Source organism: Sander lucioperca, chromosome 1 (genome assembly GCF_008315115.2).
Source record: "Sander lucioperca isolate FBNREF2018 chromosome 1, SLUC_FBN_1.2, whole genome shotgun sequence".
Classification (NCBI taxonomy): domain Eukaryota; kingdom Metazoa; phylum Chordata; class Actinopteri; order Perciformes; family Percidae; genus Sander; species Sander lucioperca.
The window spans coordinates 15,176,967-15,192,535 of NC_050173.1; the positions used below are offsets into that span (position 1 = coordinate 15,176,967).

At 41.0% G+C, this 15,569-nt stretch overlaps 2 protein-coding genes across 9 annotated transcripts in view; one reads left to right on the plus strand and one right to left on the minus strand.

Moving 5' to 3' along the window:
- The window catches only part of LOC116055737 (WD repeat-containing protein 37-like), a 25,844-nt gene extending 15,598 nt beyond the window's left edge, over positions 1-10,246 (minus strand). The window contains exons 1-9 of one of the 5 annotated variants that reach the window (XM_031307748.2): positions 10,141-10,246; positions 8,330-8,599; positions 6,038-6,134; positions 5,774-5,869; positions 5,029-5,093; positions 1,325-1,463; positions 699-770; positions 345-389; positions 93-169 (exon numbers count right to left, since the gene is read on the minus strand). In XM_031307748.2, coding sequence (XP_031163608.1) covers positions 93-169; positions 345-389; positions 699-770; positions 1,325-1,463; positions 5,029-5,093; positions 5,774-5,869; positions 6,038-6,134; positions 8,330-8,482 — 744 coding nt within the window. In that variant the 5' untranslated portion in view covers positions 8,483-8,599; positions 10,141-10,246. The other 4 variants (XM_035999278.1, XM_035999279.1, XM_035999277.1 and 1 more) reach the window with 4 other exon arrangements.
- On the plus strand, positions 9,928-14,846 carry idi1 (isopentenyl-diphosphate delta isomerase 1). Of its 4 annotated transcripts, XR_004896838.1 has the most exons (8): positions 9,928-10,078; positions 11,647-11,804; positions 12,238-12,404; positions 12,507-12,599; positions 13,105-13,235; positions 13,466-13,570; positions 14,167-14,484; positions 14,520-14,846. XR_004896838.1 is itself a non-coding variant. In XM_031307750.2 (7 exons), the coding sequence occupies exons 2-7, from the start codon at positions 11,650-11,652 to the stop codon at positions 14,377-14,379; spliced, it is 864 nt and encodes a 287-aa protein (XP_031163610.1). In that variant the 5' UTR covers positions 9,928-10,078; positions 11,647-11,649; the 3' UTR covers positions 14,380-14,846. The 4 variants fall into 4 exon arrangements, 3 of the variants coding, with proteins under 3 accessions (XP_031163610.1, XP_031163611.1, XP_035855176.1); XM_031307750.2 differs by having other exon boundaries at positions 14,167-14,846; XM_031307751.2 differs by lacking the exon at positions 11,647-11,804 and having other exon boundaries at positions 9,938-10,078; positions 14,167-14,846.
- Positions 14,847-15,569: the final 723 nt, after the last annotated feature.

Sequence of the window (15,569 nt, forward strand, 5' to 3'; positions counted from 1 at the left end):
TTTGACAGAAAACACACCTCTAAAAAAAACTCCACAACTTCCAGGATGTTCCAGTAGAAACTCAGAGAAGGGAACAGTACAACGATACTCACACTGACATCTGGTGGTGGCTGGGGGGCAGGAAGCTGCACCATGTAGCGCCAGATGTGAGCCGTCTGGTCCCCAGAGGCTGTGGAAACACAAGTACACATCAGCAAACACACAGCACATTCAGATCTACAGGAAACTTAACTGATGGAGATAACAGTGGCAGGGAGAAGACAAAGTCAAATAGTCATTAAGAGAAATAAAATGTTGATACAAAAAAATCTGCAAAATAAACAAACATGCATTTAAATACATACCTGTGAGTGCCATCTGCTCTGTAGGATGGAACTTGATGGAGTTGACTGTAGGCGAGAGAACAATGATGAGACATGCACATCTGTTACATCACATATTGCTTTTATCTAATAAGCCAAGTGATCAAATGTGGAAAGACACACTGCACAGTAACCAACAGCATATGTTTTAGACATGAGTTTAATAAAAAGAGATATGACAGAACCTGAAGCATGAATTGTCATCATATCCATTTAAGAAAGAAATACCATTTTGTAGTTAGACTTCCTTAACATGAAAAGTACATATGCTGCACTTTGAAATGTCTCCATGGTTAGAGACGAATACAGTTATTTAAGTTTCTTACGAATAATTACCTGATCCTGCATGACCAGCATACCTCAGCAGACATTTCCCAGTCTCTATACTCCACAGCAGAGCTGAGTGATCTGTGAAGGGAGACCAGAGGTGGATAACATTAAGCCATTGACATGTTTTATAGTAATCAGGTAATGCTTTCATATTGTAATGTACTATATCTACATAATGGGCTCTCTAGTTAGATTCAGTTCTGGACCACTCACTATGGTGAGATTGTGTACAACAAGATATAAGTAATACTAACTGAGCAGCTTATTTTCAGCTAGAGCTTCTAAAGTTTCAGCAATGGCAAATGATGGAAAAAAAGAAAACAATATCATGTTTAACAAAACTAAAAAGCCATTAGAGTTCTGTCTTTTTTGATTTCAACAGTATTAACACAACACTTCTGGTGTGCAACAGATGCTATCATGCAAATCAACTATATTCTCATATTTTGCTATTTGCACCAATGTATCACAATTAATGTGACAATGGTATAATGATGGAAATATTGCATGCAGCGCCTTTAGTTCTGACCATTTTTTCATGGTGCAAACCACTATGTGGCATGTAGGCCGTGTATAGAACAATAGTTGAGTGATTGAAATATTTAAATAGTCAGTAAAGTGACTTGGTGTACCTGCGGAGGCGGTGCCCAGGACTACTGGCTGAGTTCGGGTGATGCTGAGGTCCCAGATCCCATCCCGGTGGCCCACATACTCCTTGAGCAGCTGGCACAAAGCCCGGGACCCTGCTGTGGCTTTAAAACTGGACACAATCTGAGCAGGGAAGGAGGGAAGAGACGTGGGCATGATGGAGAAAAAAGAAATAGACAGAGGGATGAGCATTCCTCCTAGTGCTGAACCAAAGTTAAACCAAACACAGTGTGGCTTACATTAGTGGCCAACTACAAGTGCTCCAATAAAAAGTCTTCAGAACTGATGGGGCTGATATAGAAGCTGCATATGTACGACTTAATTTGCTATGCCTTAACTTACAAAATAGCCTACTATGGCACAGTTACAGAAACAAATGTTTCTGTAACTGTGACCACCTAACTCTTAAGATCACAGACGACCTCTGCAATTATTACAAATTACTAGAGGTCTCCAAGTATTACTAGTCCTGTGCGAATAGGGCATAGTTTGTGTTTGATAAATGATGGTAATGTACAATAATTGTAAGCTGGCTACATAGTTGAAAGCTAACCATGGACCAAAAGACGAAATAGTAGCTTTTCATTTTTTACATGGATCACAGATCTTATTGTTGGTCTCTGACAAACAGATTAGGCACAGTGGGCGAGATTTGTCGGGAAACCAGCTTTCTTTGGGCATAACTCTCCTGACTTTCTGGTGACACAAAGCTGGCTCACTTTTTAACTGCACAGCTAAATTCCATTGTACAAGTGACAATGACAATAAAGTTCTATTATACATTCTAACCTGCTTCAGGGCAGGCTAACTTCAGAGGATCAGATCAAAACCTGTCAACAGCTCTCTTAAAAAATTGAGTTATCATTCCTACAGGTTCCTGACAGGGACATGAGTTTACAATTAAGTGAGAAGAAATAAAAACCAATAGAGACATTTTTATAGACCAGTAGAATCATTTTGTTTCCCCTGGTAATTATGTCAGAGATAGAAAAAACTTTTTTTTTTGCACAATTATGTGTTCACTGTTTGTTTCATGAGTTACAACAAACAGAGAGATGGTTTACCACAGAATAATGAATGGCAGTTAATTAGCACAGTTCATAATGAATGCAGCATTACGACATTATGAGCCATTCTTTTCCTTTCCTCAGACATTATGTTTAGTATGTGGATATTATTCCTAGTGTTTCTGCAGCTTTTGAATCTATTTGACGTGTGTTATTATATTTTATGTTTCACCTCACTGTAATTTGCCAGGTAACAGTCAGGTAACCCAATGTTAAACTGGCTTTGTGATGCAGGCCCCTGATATGTTTTTATATCAGAGGATCTTTCTGCAACTGCCAAATGGGTAATGGTTTCACATTGCACCAAACTGTGCGTCAGTGGAGTATTAATATCAAGACTGCTCTAACACCAATTACAGTATCAGGAAAATATATCATCACTGTGAACTGATACTGCAAGAGATCTAAAAATATCTAGTGGTGAGATGTGGCCGTTAGTCACTGCAGGCTTCCAGATGAACAAATTAAAAGCTGAATTGTAGTTTAAATTGTCACAGAGCTGTCACAACCTGTACTGTGCATGCTGCTGCAAGCAGACAGCTAACCGCAGCAATAAGCTTAGATCATTGGTAGTCATTACATGCAGCAGCGAAGCATCTGGTTCCCTTGTGTGTGAGACAGTGTTAATGTATGCTACCATTCTGTCCAGTGTGTTTATAGTCACATCACAACACAATACAAATCGTATTTGTTTCCTGTCATTCAAACACAATGAGCAGTGAGCAACAAGAAAAATAGCCCATTCCAGTCCAGGTAAATCCAGGAGTAAACAGAGGATGTAGTTAGTGCAGATCATTAGTTTTAAGTACTGTCATTCTTAACAAAATTAGTTTTTGGTCATGTTTCTTAGCCAGCTGATAGGTTAGCTGTATATTATATAGCAGCTAGTTATGTTAATCTAAAAAGTCCTCCCTTGATCCTGTGTATCTTCTTTTCTAATTTTTTTTTTTTTTTTAAATCAGAAGAGGATTGTGTCCCACTCTTCATCTAGCTCAGACTTCGGCTACATTCAGATGGTTCCTTTGCTTTACGAAAGGGAAACTTTTAGGTAAAGTGGAAAAGAAGAAAATGGGGAAAAGAAGATGAAGAGAAATTCAAAGTAATGTTTAAAAGCCATACTACACTTACCTAAATATTTGAATGACACTAATACCATTACAGGGCTCTACGCTTACATTTATATTTTAGGGCCACAGGGGCCCCTTAATGAAAAAAAGATGTGGGGGCAGTTACTTTAAAAAAAATAATAATAATAACATGAATGCATACAGTATGCAAAACAAACTGACATAACTAGGAGACTACTAAAGAATTTTGAAACATAAGATGTACTTGGAACAAATGTTAAACTGTATGCTGTAATTTTCACTTGCATTTGCAGCGAGGACATTTTGGGAAATGACTTAGTGGCTTTCTTGATAAGAGTTAGATAAGAAGATCAATACCACTCTCACATCTGTTTTTCGCTGTTTCACGGAGGTTATATGCTGGACTATTTCTTACATGGAAGCAGCTGCCAGCGGAGACAAGTTACTGGTTCTGGTCAAGAAATAGTCCAGCACACTCCAGTTTTTGTAAGGAGTAAACAAGCTAGATATAACGTGTTAATTACTGAGCTTTAGAGGTGCTGGTTCGCAAATTATTACCTTCAACTGGTTTCCCCTAGTTTCCAATCTTTGTGTTAAGATAAGATAAGTGACTGCTGGCGTTAGCTTCCAATTTAGCGTAAAGAAGACATTAAACATTTCCCAAAATGGTGAACTATTTCTTTAAAAGCTGTTTAAAGACAACTTTTGTCTAAACGACCGTTTTGACTCCTGATAAACTTGTCTTGTGATGTGGGAAGAACAGCTTTTTTTACTATTGTAATGCCATATCAGATATTTGTTTTGGCATTATGACAACTGACTGACATATCGTTTTGCTTATGGTAAGGGACTCGAGTGGTCACCTGAGTAATTACGGTTTTACTCTATTGGTAAAAGATTTTGTTCAATGAATAAGTGACATAATGACACTGTAAAAATGTTTTTTTACAAATGCAGCCGTTCGCCCAAATGACTTCTGACAGGGTGCAGAGCAGAGAAGAGATGAGGAGTCAAGGTCAGACTGTAGTTAAAAACAGACTCAGCCCACAGCTGCCCCTGCACAATGTTTAGTGACAAACCGAGCATTCAGGAAGTTACCCATGAATCTCCTCCCCACAACTCCCATGTGGCCACACTGAAGTTGCGAGGTCCACCTATTCTGCCGTGGAACGTGTACAACCGCTACATCGGCAAGAGATTAAAAAGGAAGAAGTCAAGGGAAATGTAATTTAGTGATAAACGCTTAATATCAAGTTTCCTTAACTTCCTGTAACTCCAAAAATCTTTATAGGAATGCATCAGCACTTCAACAACAAAAGAACTTAACAGTAATTATTTTTGGTCAAGATTTAATTTGTTTACATGTCAGGACCTCAGAGGAAGAGAGAAAAACATCTTCCTTCTCTTCACTCAGCAACAAAGGGGGCTTTTGATAGTTTGATAGTTCCCATTACCCCCACAGCTCAAATAATTACACAGACGACAAATCTCACGAGCTCTATAGAACAGGCTCAAATAGCTGGAGCCAGGTACCTTGCTGGTAGAGGCTTTGTAGGTCGTCTTCAGTTTCTGTGACAGTTGACTGGTGCTGTGGCTGGCTGTGTGATGGAAAGACAAAGAACAATGAATGAAATTATCCACTGAGTGACCATCTCATTGGCTGCTTTCACTGCTGCACTACTGGCCCTCTAAAATGCCTACGCTTTTGACTGTGCACACCACACCAGGGGGTTGTTTCATAAAACGAGATGACCTGTTTAACAGGCTTGTTTTCAGTGAATTCTGTTTGATGAAGGAGGTTTAAATAAGTCTGACCTAAGTCACCATGGAAACGTAACACTCCTGGTCAGGCTGAAGGTTCCTCTTCACTATTAACATGAGTCAGTTTGTAATACATGGCAGATTTATCACATTTTGACACAGGCTGCAATAATTGGGTACTTAAAATCCGAGGTCATATTTTATCTGCACAGTATTCCAGTCAACATATGGGCTTATAAAACTTAATTTAAACTGCAATTAATATTAAGCTAGCTGTTGGCACCCTAAATCTGTTTATTGTATTAAAAATACAAGAGTGATAGACAGTCAGTCTGAAGGTTATTAAACTGTGTTTTCATCATATGGAGGCTTTTTCTTCATTGCGGCTTGTGCCCCCGAATGAGATTTACAGCTTTATTTCAAAGCAACGCGATAAATTTCATCAATATTTTTCATTTTAAGAAGCATCTGCTAAATATATTGCGACCTGCAACAGATTGTTAAGGAAATACTGTACCTTTTGTTTTCAGAGCTCCCTTGGTGGGGTCTCCTCCCTCAACAGTCTGTCCATCTCCGGTCAGACGCTCATTCAGAGAGTCAATTTCCCGGCGTACTGTAATGTTAGCACAGTGACAGGGCATCAGTAAGCAAACGCTGCCCAAGTTCGGAAACCATCTGGTTAGTCAATCAACACTTGGAGATCAATACAGTAAGGTATGTGCCTAAGAAAGCTACATGCAATCTAAATACGTTTGCTTGACTCTTTCAATCAGTCACTCACATTCAAGGTTTTCAATGTAGAGATTTTCAAACTCGCGCTCAATCTGGCCAAAAAGGTCTAGAAGGTTGTTCCGTAAGGAGAGGGGCAGCTTCGAGTCCTGGACAGACAGACGAGAAAAAAACAATGCTTGAATAAACCCGATGGTGAACTGCCATATAGGGCTACAAATTAGGAATCACATTGGCACAGGGAGCAGGAGTCATGCCACACCTTTTATTCCCTCCGGATCCCTCTCCACTGTGGTATTTCTCTTTTACTTACAGTACAAAGATATACAGTATGTGCTTAAAAATCTGAACTTCATGACCGTTTTAAAATATGTTCACAAATTAACATGTTCTAACATTAAAGCATCAAAACAATAAAATGCTGCTGACAGGCACGAATACAATTTTACAACGACAAACAAGTATCTAATGTATTACCTCTATTCACAGAGAAGTTTGGGTAACATAAAATACACACCACTTAAACAAACTGAAAGAAACATACATAAACCTCAAACGCAGCATCACAGTGTCAAACACAGCCGGTATGTTTACCTTATTTAAATCAGCCACCAATTGTGTAAAAACTCAGCCACATTTTGGGCTAACTACAACCTAAAAACCCTAACTACACAACATCCAGGGTCCAACCATTTTAACTGATTTCAACTGACTTACCTCCATCGTGAACTCCTAAAGTACCCAGTTATCAGGTGATCACCAGTCTACACCAGACTAGCATGGACGTAAAAAGCTGCCATGAAAACAAAGGATTCAAAAGGCTGCATTTGACAGCTCACCTTGAGAGCAGCTGCTTTCTCTAGCCCTCTGAAAGACGAGGAAACCAAACACTAAACTGTCACTCTTTCTTCTGGCACGCATTCAGAACCAACAGTTTGTCACAGAGACGTTAACCGCCTGACTATTCGGCTGTCTTCGGCTGGACTATATATAACAATATATATTTTGTTCCATTAGCAAACAGGCCGTCCTTATGAATTTAAAGCTGCTTAGTTGTGGCCTTAAAACTTGCACCATACTCTGGCTAATAATGACAGCATTGAAAGCGTGGAAGAAAAGGCATTCTGTGTGTTATGTATGGGTCTATAAAGCCGTCTGCGTGTGTGGAACTTTTCCTGTGGGGGGGGGGGGTAGACTAGGTGGTAGACACAAACAGAGCCAGCATGTCTTGGCAATAGATAAAAAGGCCTGGGGAAAAGACTAATCAGACCTGGACACACGGCCCATATTAAAACTTGATGAGACAACAGGCCAGTGCAAGCTGAGCTCTAGTTTTTGTGGCTGATAATTCAAGGACATTGTCAAGCAGAGAAAGTAAAATGCTAAAGGACTTCCATGGCCAAAACTAGGACTGGGCCATACTGACACAATAAAACATTGTGTTATCTGGACTGAATACTTTGTTCCAAAATCTGGATCATGAAAAAGGCACAGACAACGTTTTGTCATTCATTCTACCAGTTTGGTAGAATGGTGTATTTCCCATGACAGAAATACATCATGATACCATCTAAATCACTCCCAAACCCTTTGCTCAGCTTATCAGAGTGATTCTGAATATGGTCACTCTACAGCCAACTCCCAAAGTTAACAAACAGGGTGTTCTTGATCAAACAAAAACAGCTTTTATTATCTCAGTAGTAAAGAAGCTGGACAGTTTGCTACAACTGGTTTTCATCAGGAAATGCCTGCTCATGTAAAGGCTTACAGTCTGTCTTACCTTTCTGGGGGAAATAAATCAATTCTCACTGTAATTTAAATAACCAGAGTTAATCACTAACGTGATGGCTTAAAAAGTCACAGTAGATCCCTTTGTTTTTGACAAAAAGAAATCAGTAACCACCATGCACATCGACACCATGCAGTTCAGGTAAGTTTAGAGAATGTAAAATCTAGATGACATTAAAAAAACTAAAACGCTACCTGAAAATAACTAACCTTTTCCCTGGGGGGAGAAACCACATCTCATTAATACATTACATTGGATGTTGCAACACCAGGCATGTACAAAATAAAAGCAATGCTGCACAACCAGCTGGTACTGTACTTTTATGACAAAAAACAGCCTCACACCGCAACAAAATGACAATCAAATGCTTAGAGAATAACTCTCTGTATACGTTTTTAGCAGATCCACAAGGAGTCTGTGGGCCATGCCTACAAGATATGTTATCACATGTCTAGTTAATAAGCTGTATGTTTGCCAAAATGCTTGTCTGCAGCTGTCAGAGCATGCTTGTGTGTGCGTGTGAGAGAGAAAAAGATGTTGGTGCATCTCCCTCACCTGTCCCTCCAGCATGTCTCCTCTTTGGATGCCTAGTGGCCTCTCCTCTATGCTGTTGGTGCGCCGGATAGACAAACTGTGAGCCTTCCGCTTCTGCTTGGGGTGACGGGCAGCCGAAGCAGAGCCGCTGCTGCTTCCGCCCTCGACAGGCATCCCTCCTACTGCGTGGGTGGCCCTGCCCCCTGTTACCCTTTTACCTGAGAGGCAGGTAAACAAAGGCCAGACTCCCTAGTTGGCTGGTGGGTAGATTAGGCTGTCCACCACCTGTCTCTGCAGGTAAAAGGAAGTAAAGTTCAGGTTCATAGCCAACGAAGGAACTGCTCAAAGCAAAGGGTAAACTTCCCTTCATAGATCCAAACTACCAGCAAAAACTATATTTTTAAGAACCTGACTTAAGACATTTTTTTTTTAAAACAACAACAACAATTTGGCGAATACCTGGTGTAATGAACCAAGCACTTTTTCCAATAAAAACCTCTTTTCGAAGTAATTCACTGTACTGCCCACTGTTGTTGGAAGATGGCTGACGTTATGGAAATAACAGGTTAAATAAACTTGTAAAATTAAAAAGTATGTCGGACAAACTGGCGTCCCTTGGTAAATTGTAAGTCATTCGAATTTACTATTGGCAGCCCAGGAAGCCTGACAGACCTAAAGTAAATAAACCTGCATTTGACAACAGGCTTTGTGACATTAAATTCACAGTATCTTAATGAAGTTCAGCGTCACGGTCCTTACATGCTAAGAGGACGACACATTTTGGACTGTGCAGCTTCGTCCTATCGTTATGATGGCATATCGCCATTTAACGTTATTGGACAATACATACCAGAATTTAGCTAGCTAGCTTAACGGTATCTTTCGCTCTGCATGGCTTCTTGAGAAAGCTTATTTTGTTGCTCTAGCTAGCTGTCTTTGTGGTGTCGTTGTTGTGTGTTTTCTGAAAATTAGCCGGCTGGCTAACACTGGCTCATTTACAGAAATGTTGATTAATGTGCGTTGTCCTTTATAAACAAAATAAAATGAAAATGAAAGTATACATTTACAAGCAAAAGACTGAAACTTGCATGTATTTAACGTTATGCCCCCAAACTGCCCATATCAAAGTAACAGGGTACGCTTGCAAAATTAATAATCGACGTTGCAACCTATCGCCGATTTGATTCTGACATATACGAAACAACAAAGACACTCACCGCTGTCACATTAACGTTACCTCAATAAATTCATACTTAGCTAGCACTGAGGTCTAGAAACGAAAGCTAAACGGTTACGCAGGCTAGCTTCCATATATGATCTTCATTGCGGGGCAACAGCAGCATCTAACCTTTACCAATCACATAACGTTACTGTAGCAGGTAAACCACAGCACGGATGGGTTAATAGCCTCCCTAACTCGACATGCAAGTATGTAACGTTAGCGTTAAAGCTGTCAATTTGTAATTTTTAAAAGGTTGTCGACGTATGACACTGATATTGGACGGTAATGACACGTTTTAGTTTGACAAGTACCAGAATATCCGAAATTTGACACATCACGTATTTCATTGGTGCACCGACTTCCGTATCACGTGTTTTATGTTTGCATTTTGTCACACTCATGCTTGGATATCCAATGAAAACCCGTGACCTCAGAAGCAGGGAGTGAAAGCTAGGTGGTTCAGTTTTCAGCTCTTAAATATCGTCGTGAGCAAAAGCAAAATACGTTAAAATACGAGGTTTCCAAACTTGAAACCGGACAATTGCTTTGTAAGTAATTTAACGTTATATCGGTTTCTCTGTAGGTCGTATATGTAGCAGACAATGCATACTTATGTTCAGTTGTCAGAGGCCTAGGTGGTGCGAGCTGTGCTGTGCAGTGGTCTGATGGCGTGTTAACGATCAGTGTTAGGAGGAAAACACGAAGTGGAGTCTGCTGGAATAGTACAGCAAGATCCCACCATTTTCTACTGTATGCTTTCATGTTAATGCATAAGTGATATCTAATTATATTTTGCTATAATATACACTAGTATAACCATAAAAATAGAGTATATCACAATAATCACAAGGGGCATTTTACTGGATTGAGTTCTTTTACTTTTGACACATGAAATACACCACCTTGCTGATAACACATACGTACATCATTTTACTTGAGGAACAATTTCAAAGCAGGACTTTTACCTGCCCTAAGCAGTTGGGTATACGATGCCCAGGAGGTTAACTGGCACCTCTCCCTCTACGAGTCCACACTCTGTACTTGGCCCACATGGGGATTTGAATCAGCAACCCTCTGGTTCCCAAGCCAAGTCCTAAGAGCGAGCGACTGCCAACCCCAACAGCCAATACATTTAGTAATTGATTTGGTGAATTAATTTAGCATGGCAAGCCGTTTTATCATTAATAGCTAGAATAGATATGTATTGCAAATATCCCTAGTTCAATTTTTCCGAGTCTAAAAGAACATTTCAGATATCACAATGACATTCTTCCTAGGACAAATCACTTTTGCCATTCATGTGTATGGGGCTTTCAATTTCAGATATCCACAATGTCTTTCTTCCTATCCAGAATGAACATTTTAAATATCTGTAACAGAATTCTTACTATTCCGAATTTTAATTTCAGATATCCCAAATGGAAAACCATTCTAGATATCATAATGTAATTTTCAGTATCTAAAATGCATTTTAAATATATTTAAATAGTACAAATGTAATTACGGATATTCACATTTGACGTTATGACTGTTAAAAATGTCATTTCAGATATCTACAACTAGAATTATGACTACAAACAATGCAATGCAGATATCAACAAATGTATTGTGGGGAAAAAAATCTATTTGGATATCTAAAATTTAGGCAAATAGCAATGTTGACTGTTGACATATTGGTGCTAATAGCATATGATATACCTTTATCATACACCTCCTGACTCCTGACATCTATGCAGCAGCAGAGTGACTCCTGACACCCTGTGGCACCCATGGGCACTCTGTGGCATCTTATAATATTAAAAAATCATAAAAACCGACTTACGGCAGCTGACCTGTAGCCTAATGACAACAAACCATGCACACATGTCACAAGTGTGACAGGTAACTGATCATGCTTTATGATTTTAACTCGACTTAACCCATAATCATATGTGTAAGGATTCAATGGGTTTTAGCATTCATTCGATGTATAAAACTTTCAAAAACTCACCGTTTACCACCTGGCCCGACGTCAGTTCAGGAGCGTATCTTCCGATCCTGAATGAGGGAACTCCTCTCCGGGTTTTACCAACGCCCACACCTTCAGACTTTGTGATTGGTTTTCTGTTTTGGTCAGGCGATGGTGCGGGGTGTGTGGGCGGTGCTTCGGATGGTGTCCTGCGAGGGAGCCGCTGTGCTGAAATCAAACGTACCTGGCGCTGGCAGAGTTGCTGCTGCACCGCGACACAGATCTATTTACACACCTAGTACTTTCTGCTGCAGAGCTATATCAAGGTAAGGTAGGACTCTAAAGGTTTCTAAAAACCGCTTCAAGTCATGGTTTGAGGTTTTAAAGAAGGCAAAGCCAGAGATAAGCCTGTTGACCCTAAGCTGAGGAACAGTGTTTGTCTGTGCTATTGATAGCTGAGCTCTACTGACTGTCTCTCTGGTTAGTAAGGAAAGAATGGTCATGCCAAATTATACTTTAAAAGGTCCAAACAACAGTACAAACTTTCAAAATAGCAACTCAAAGCCTGAGGATATTCTCTTCAACAACTTAAGCAAGCCGCACTTAATGCTATTAAAAGCTAGTAAGCCGTAGGCTTTTTGTTCAGATACCACCTACTGTGTTCAGAATGTCATATTAAAAGTGCGCAGCTTCTGTTTTGATGTGAATACGCACTAGGCCTAACTGTTGTTTGCCTGCTCCTCTTCCTGTGCCCTGCAGTAAGGTGAGACAGTCTGCAGTCAGAATGCCCGAGATAACCACAGACCACCTGGACGAGAAGCAGGTACAGCTGCTGTCCGAGATGTGCATCCTCATCGACGAGAACGACCACAAGATTGGAGCGGACACCAAGAAAAACTGCCACCTCAACTCCAACATTGACAAAGGTACCTGTCTGTCAAGAAACCTGGACCTGTCTGTCAAGTTCAACTGTATACACCTGTCTCGCCTCTAGTGCATAAACATACATTGTTTGTTCGTTTCACCAGGTTTACTACACAGAGCTTTCAGCGTGTTCATTTTCAACAGTGAGGAGAAGCTGCTCTTACAACAGAGGTCTGATGCCAAAATCACTTTTCCAGGTCAGTGACAAATCCTTAATCCCCCGCAGTTTAACCAATATCCCAAATCTCCTGTGATCCACTGCGATACACATGAGGTACATCTCACTTCCCTTAAGTTGCATCCCCTGCTCCTCCACTTGCCTCCCTTCCTTGCGTCTTAGTCCGTCCCACCTAGGAAGCACTGCGGGAGTGACGCGAGGAAATCATGGGAGGGGAGAGGAAACGAGAAAATGTGTTTTAGAGGGGTGAGACGTCCTGCACGGCTTCCGGGAAGTCTGCTCTCGTGTATCCTCGCTTATAGCTCCTCGGTGGTCCCTCCTCGAGCCTCGCTCCTCCCTCCTAGTTGAAGAAATGAGAGCTTTAGGATGGCCTTCACAAAGGAGGGACGGAACAGCTTCCGGTTCAGCCGAGGAGCTATCAAATAAGGGATGTGAGATGGTGTCACATGTAGCATAGCAAGTGAACAAAACACTTATGGCATTGGCAATGTGTTTAACCATCCCCTGCGTCTGTGTGTGCACAGGCTGTTTCACAAACACATGTTGCAGTCACCCTTTACACACAGAGAGTGAGCTGGAGGAGAAGGGAGCAAGAGGAGTGAGGAGAGCTGCTCAGAGGAGACTCAAAGCTGAACTGGGTATCCCCATGGAACAGGTATTGTGTGTGTGTGTGTGTGTGTGTGTGTGTGTGTGTGTGTGTGTGTGTGTGTGTGTGTGTGTGTGTGTGTGTGTGTGTGTGTGTGTGTGTGTGTGTGTGTGTGTGTGTGTGTGTGTGTGTGTGTGTGTTGAAGTCCCGGCTTCTGCACTTAATGGAGGAGGATTATTGAGGATTGGGGAGAATCTTTTCTTGCGTCTGATCTCTTCTGCCTTCCTGTTGCTCCACAGGTGACACCAGATGAGATGACGTACCTGACAAGGATCCACTACAAGGCCCAGTCAGACGGTGTGTGGGGAGAACATGAGATTGACTACATCCTCTTCATGCAGAAGGTAACGCTGTACTGTCTGTTGGACTTACAGCTGAGTTACATTAGGATTTGGGATGTATCTGGCCCCGGTTTGTGCCTCTTAGCTTGATTTATGGTTCTGCATTGAATCTACGTTGTAGATACAGACCCTACGGCGTAGCCGGACGTGCACCTACCTAGTAATGTAACTACACGCCACGGCAATGCAGACCACTGTGATTGGTCTGCTTGGCTGGGCTTGGTAGCGTCGCATTTCCTCTACTGATTTCCGGGTTCTTGGGAGAGGGTAAACTTTTTTCATGCTACAGCTTTCCACGGTCAGAAAGCAGATGGGAGACACTTTGTTTCTCCGTCTGCCCAGCCGGAGTCGGTACTCACTCCGAAGCTAATCTCTGTCACTCTCTCACTCGCTCTACCGCACACTACACACGTGGAGATATTATTTCTGGGTAACCAGAAACAATATCTCCTTGCTGGTTTTGTACAACACAAAAAAATATAAACTTGTTATTTTGGTTCACTGTTGGCTGTGGATGTTTGACGGATGTGTGCCTGCATTATGTCCATCAGCCTTACATTATTGACAATAACATCTTTTTTTTTTATGTTTCTCCAAAGGATGTGGAGTTGAATCCAGACCCCAATGAGATTAAAAGCCACTGCTATGTGAGCAAGGAGGAGATGAAGGAGATGTTAGAGAAGGCCAAGCGCAAAGAACTGGAGATCACACCCTGGTTCAGTCTCATTGCAGAGACCTTCCTGTTCCAGTGGTGGGACAACCTGCAGAACCTCAAGCAGTTCATGGATCACAACAATATCCACCGCATGTAACCAAAACCAGGATCGGGCTCTACCTTCAGTCATTTCAGTCACTTAAGCTGCTAGAGACCCCTGACGCTCTGAGGTGCATTCATCTACACATGAGTTAATGCAAGGAGGGCTGTTAGGGTGACGCCCAGTATGTATGGAGTATTTAGAAAACATGTACATCAGGTAGTCTGATAAGATGCACACTGGGTTTACCGAGTGAACAGAAGTAAAGACATTCAACATCTTATTTTATTAGGAAGAAAAATGCAATCTTGTTATTAACAACTTAATGAAGATAATAGCCTATTTTTATATAAAAACTGAAAGTGCCTGAGTACAGGTCACTAGGTTAAGAAGAATAGTGTCTCCAAGTACTGAGGTGATGTCACAACTACTGTCACTTCGGTATATTGTCGACAATATCAGTGAACAAGCTTTGTCTTTGCACTCTTTTACACAATAAAGTGTTTGATTGTTGTCATTGGAAACTTAAAAAAAAAAACGAAACTTTATTCATCACATACACACAGTACAACGTAGTGAAATTTAATCACTGCATTTAACCCATCCTAAGTATTAAGATGCAGAGGACAGCTATACATACAGCATCTGGGGAGCAACTTGGGGTTCAGTGTCTTGCTCAGCCACACTTTAACATGTGGACGGAGGAGCCTGGGATCAAACTGCCAATCTTGTGGTTGAGGTGCGACCACTCAACCTCCGAGCCACAAGCCACCCCTGGCAGTAGACGGCTGTATTTTGCATTGGATGGCTCTCATTTGGAAAGTCGGGAAGAGCCGTACGATTAAATAAATTTTATCCCCCATTTAAGTTAGTGGAACGCTAAACTGGAAGTAGCCAGCGAAAGTCTATGGACCCCATAGTCAATAAGGGTAGAAAGAGGAGATGGCACACGTCAAATGTTTTGTTACTTGTTACCTCACTTCACTGCACATTGGTTGAGTACATCAACTCAGAGTTCAGGATTAGGCTCAGTTTATTAAAGGTCTCATATGGTTAAAGTGAGATTTCAATGTTTTTTCAACACACAAGCCCATTTAACACAGTTACATTTATATCTAAAATCTAAAAAGCAACTAAAATATGATTAGTCAATGTCATTAGAGCTCTTCCAGACATTTAAATTAAAAACAAACTACTCTTTTAATGAAAAGAATATAAAGTGTGACTTTCAAAATATAGGTGCATCT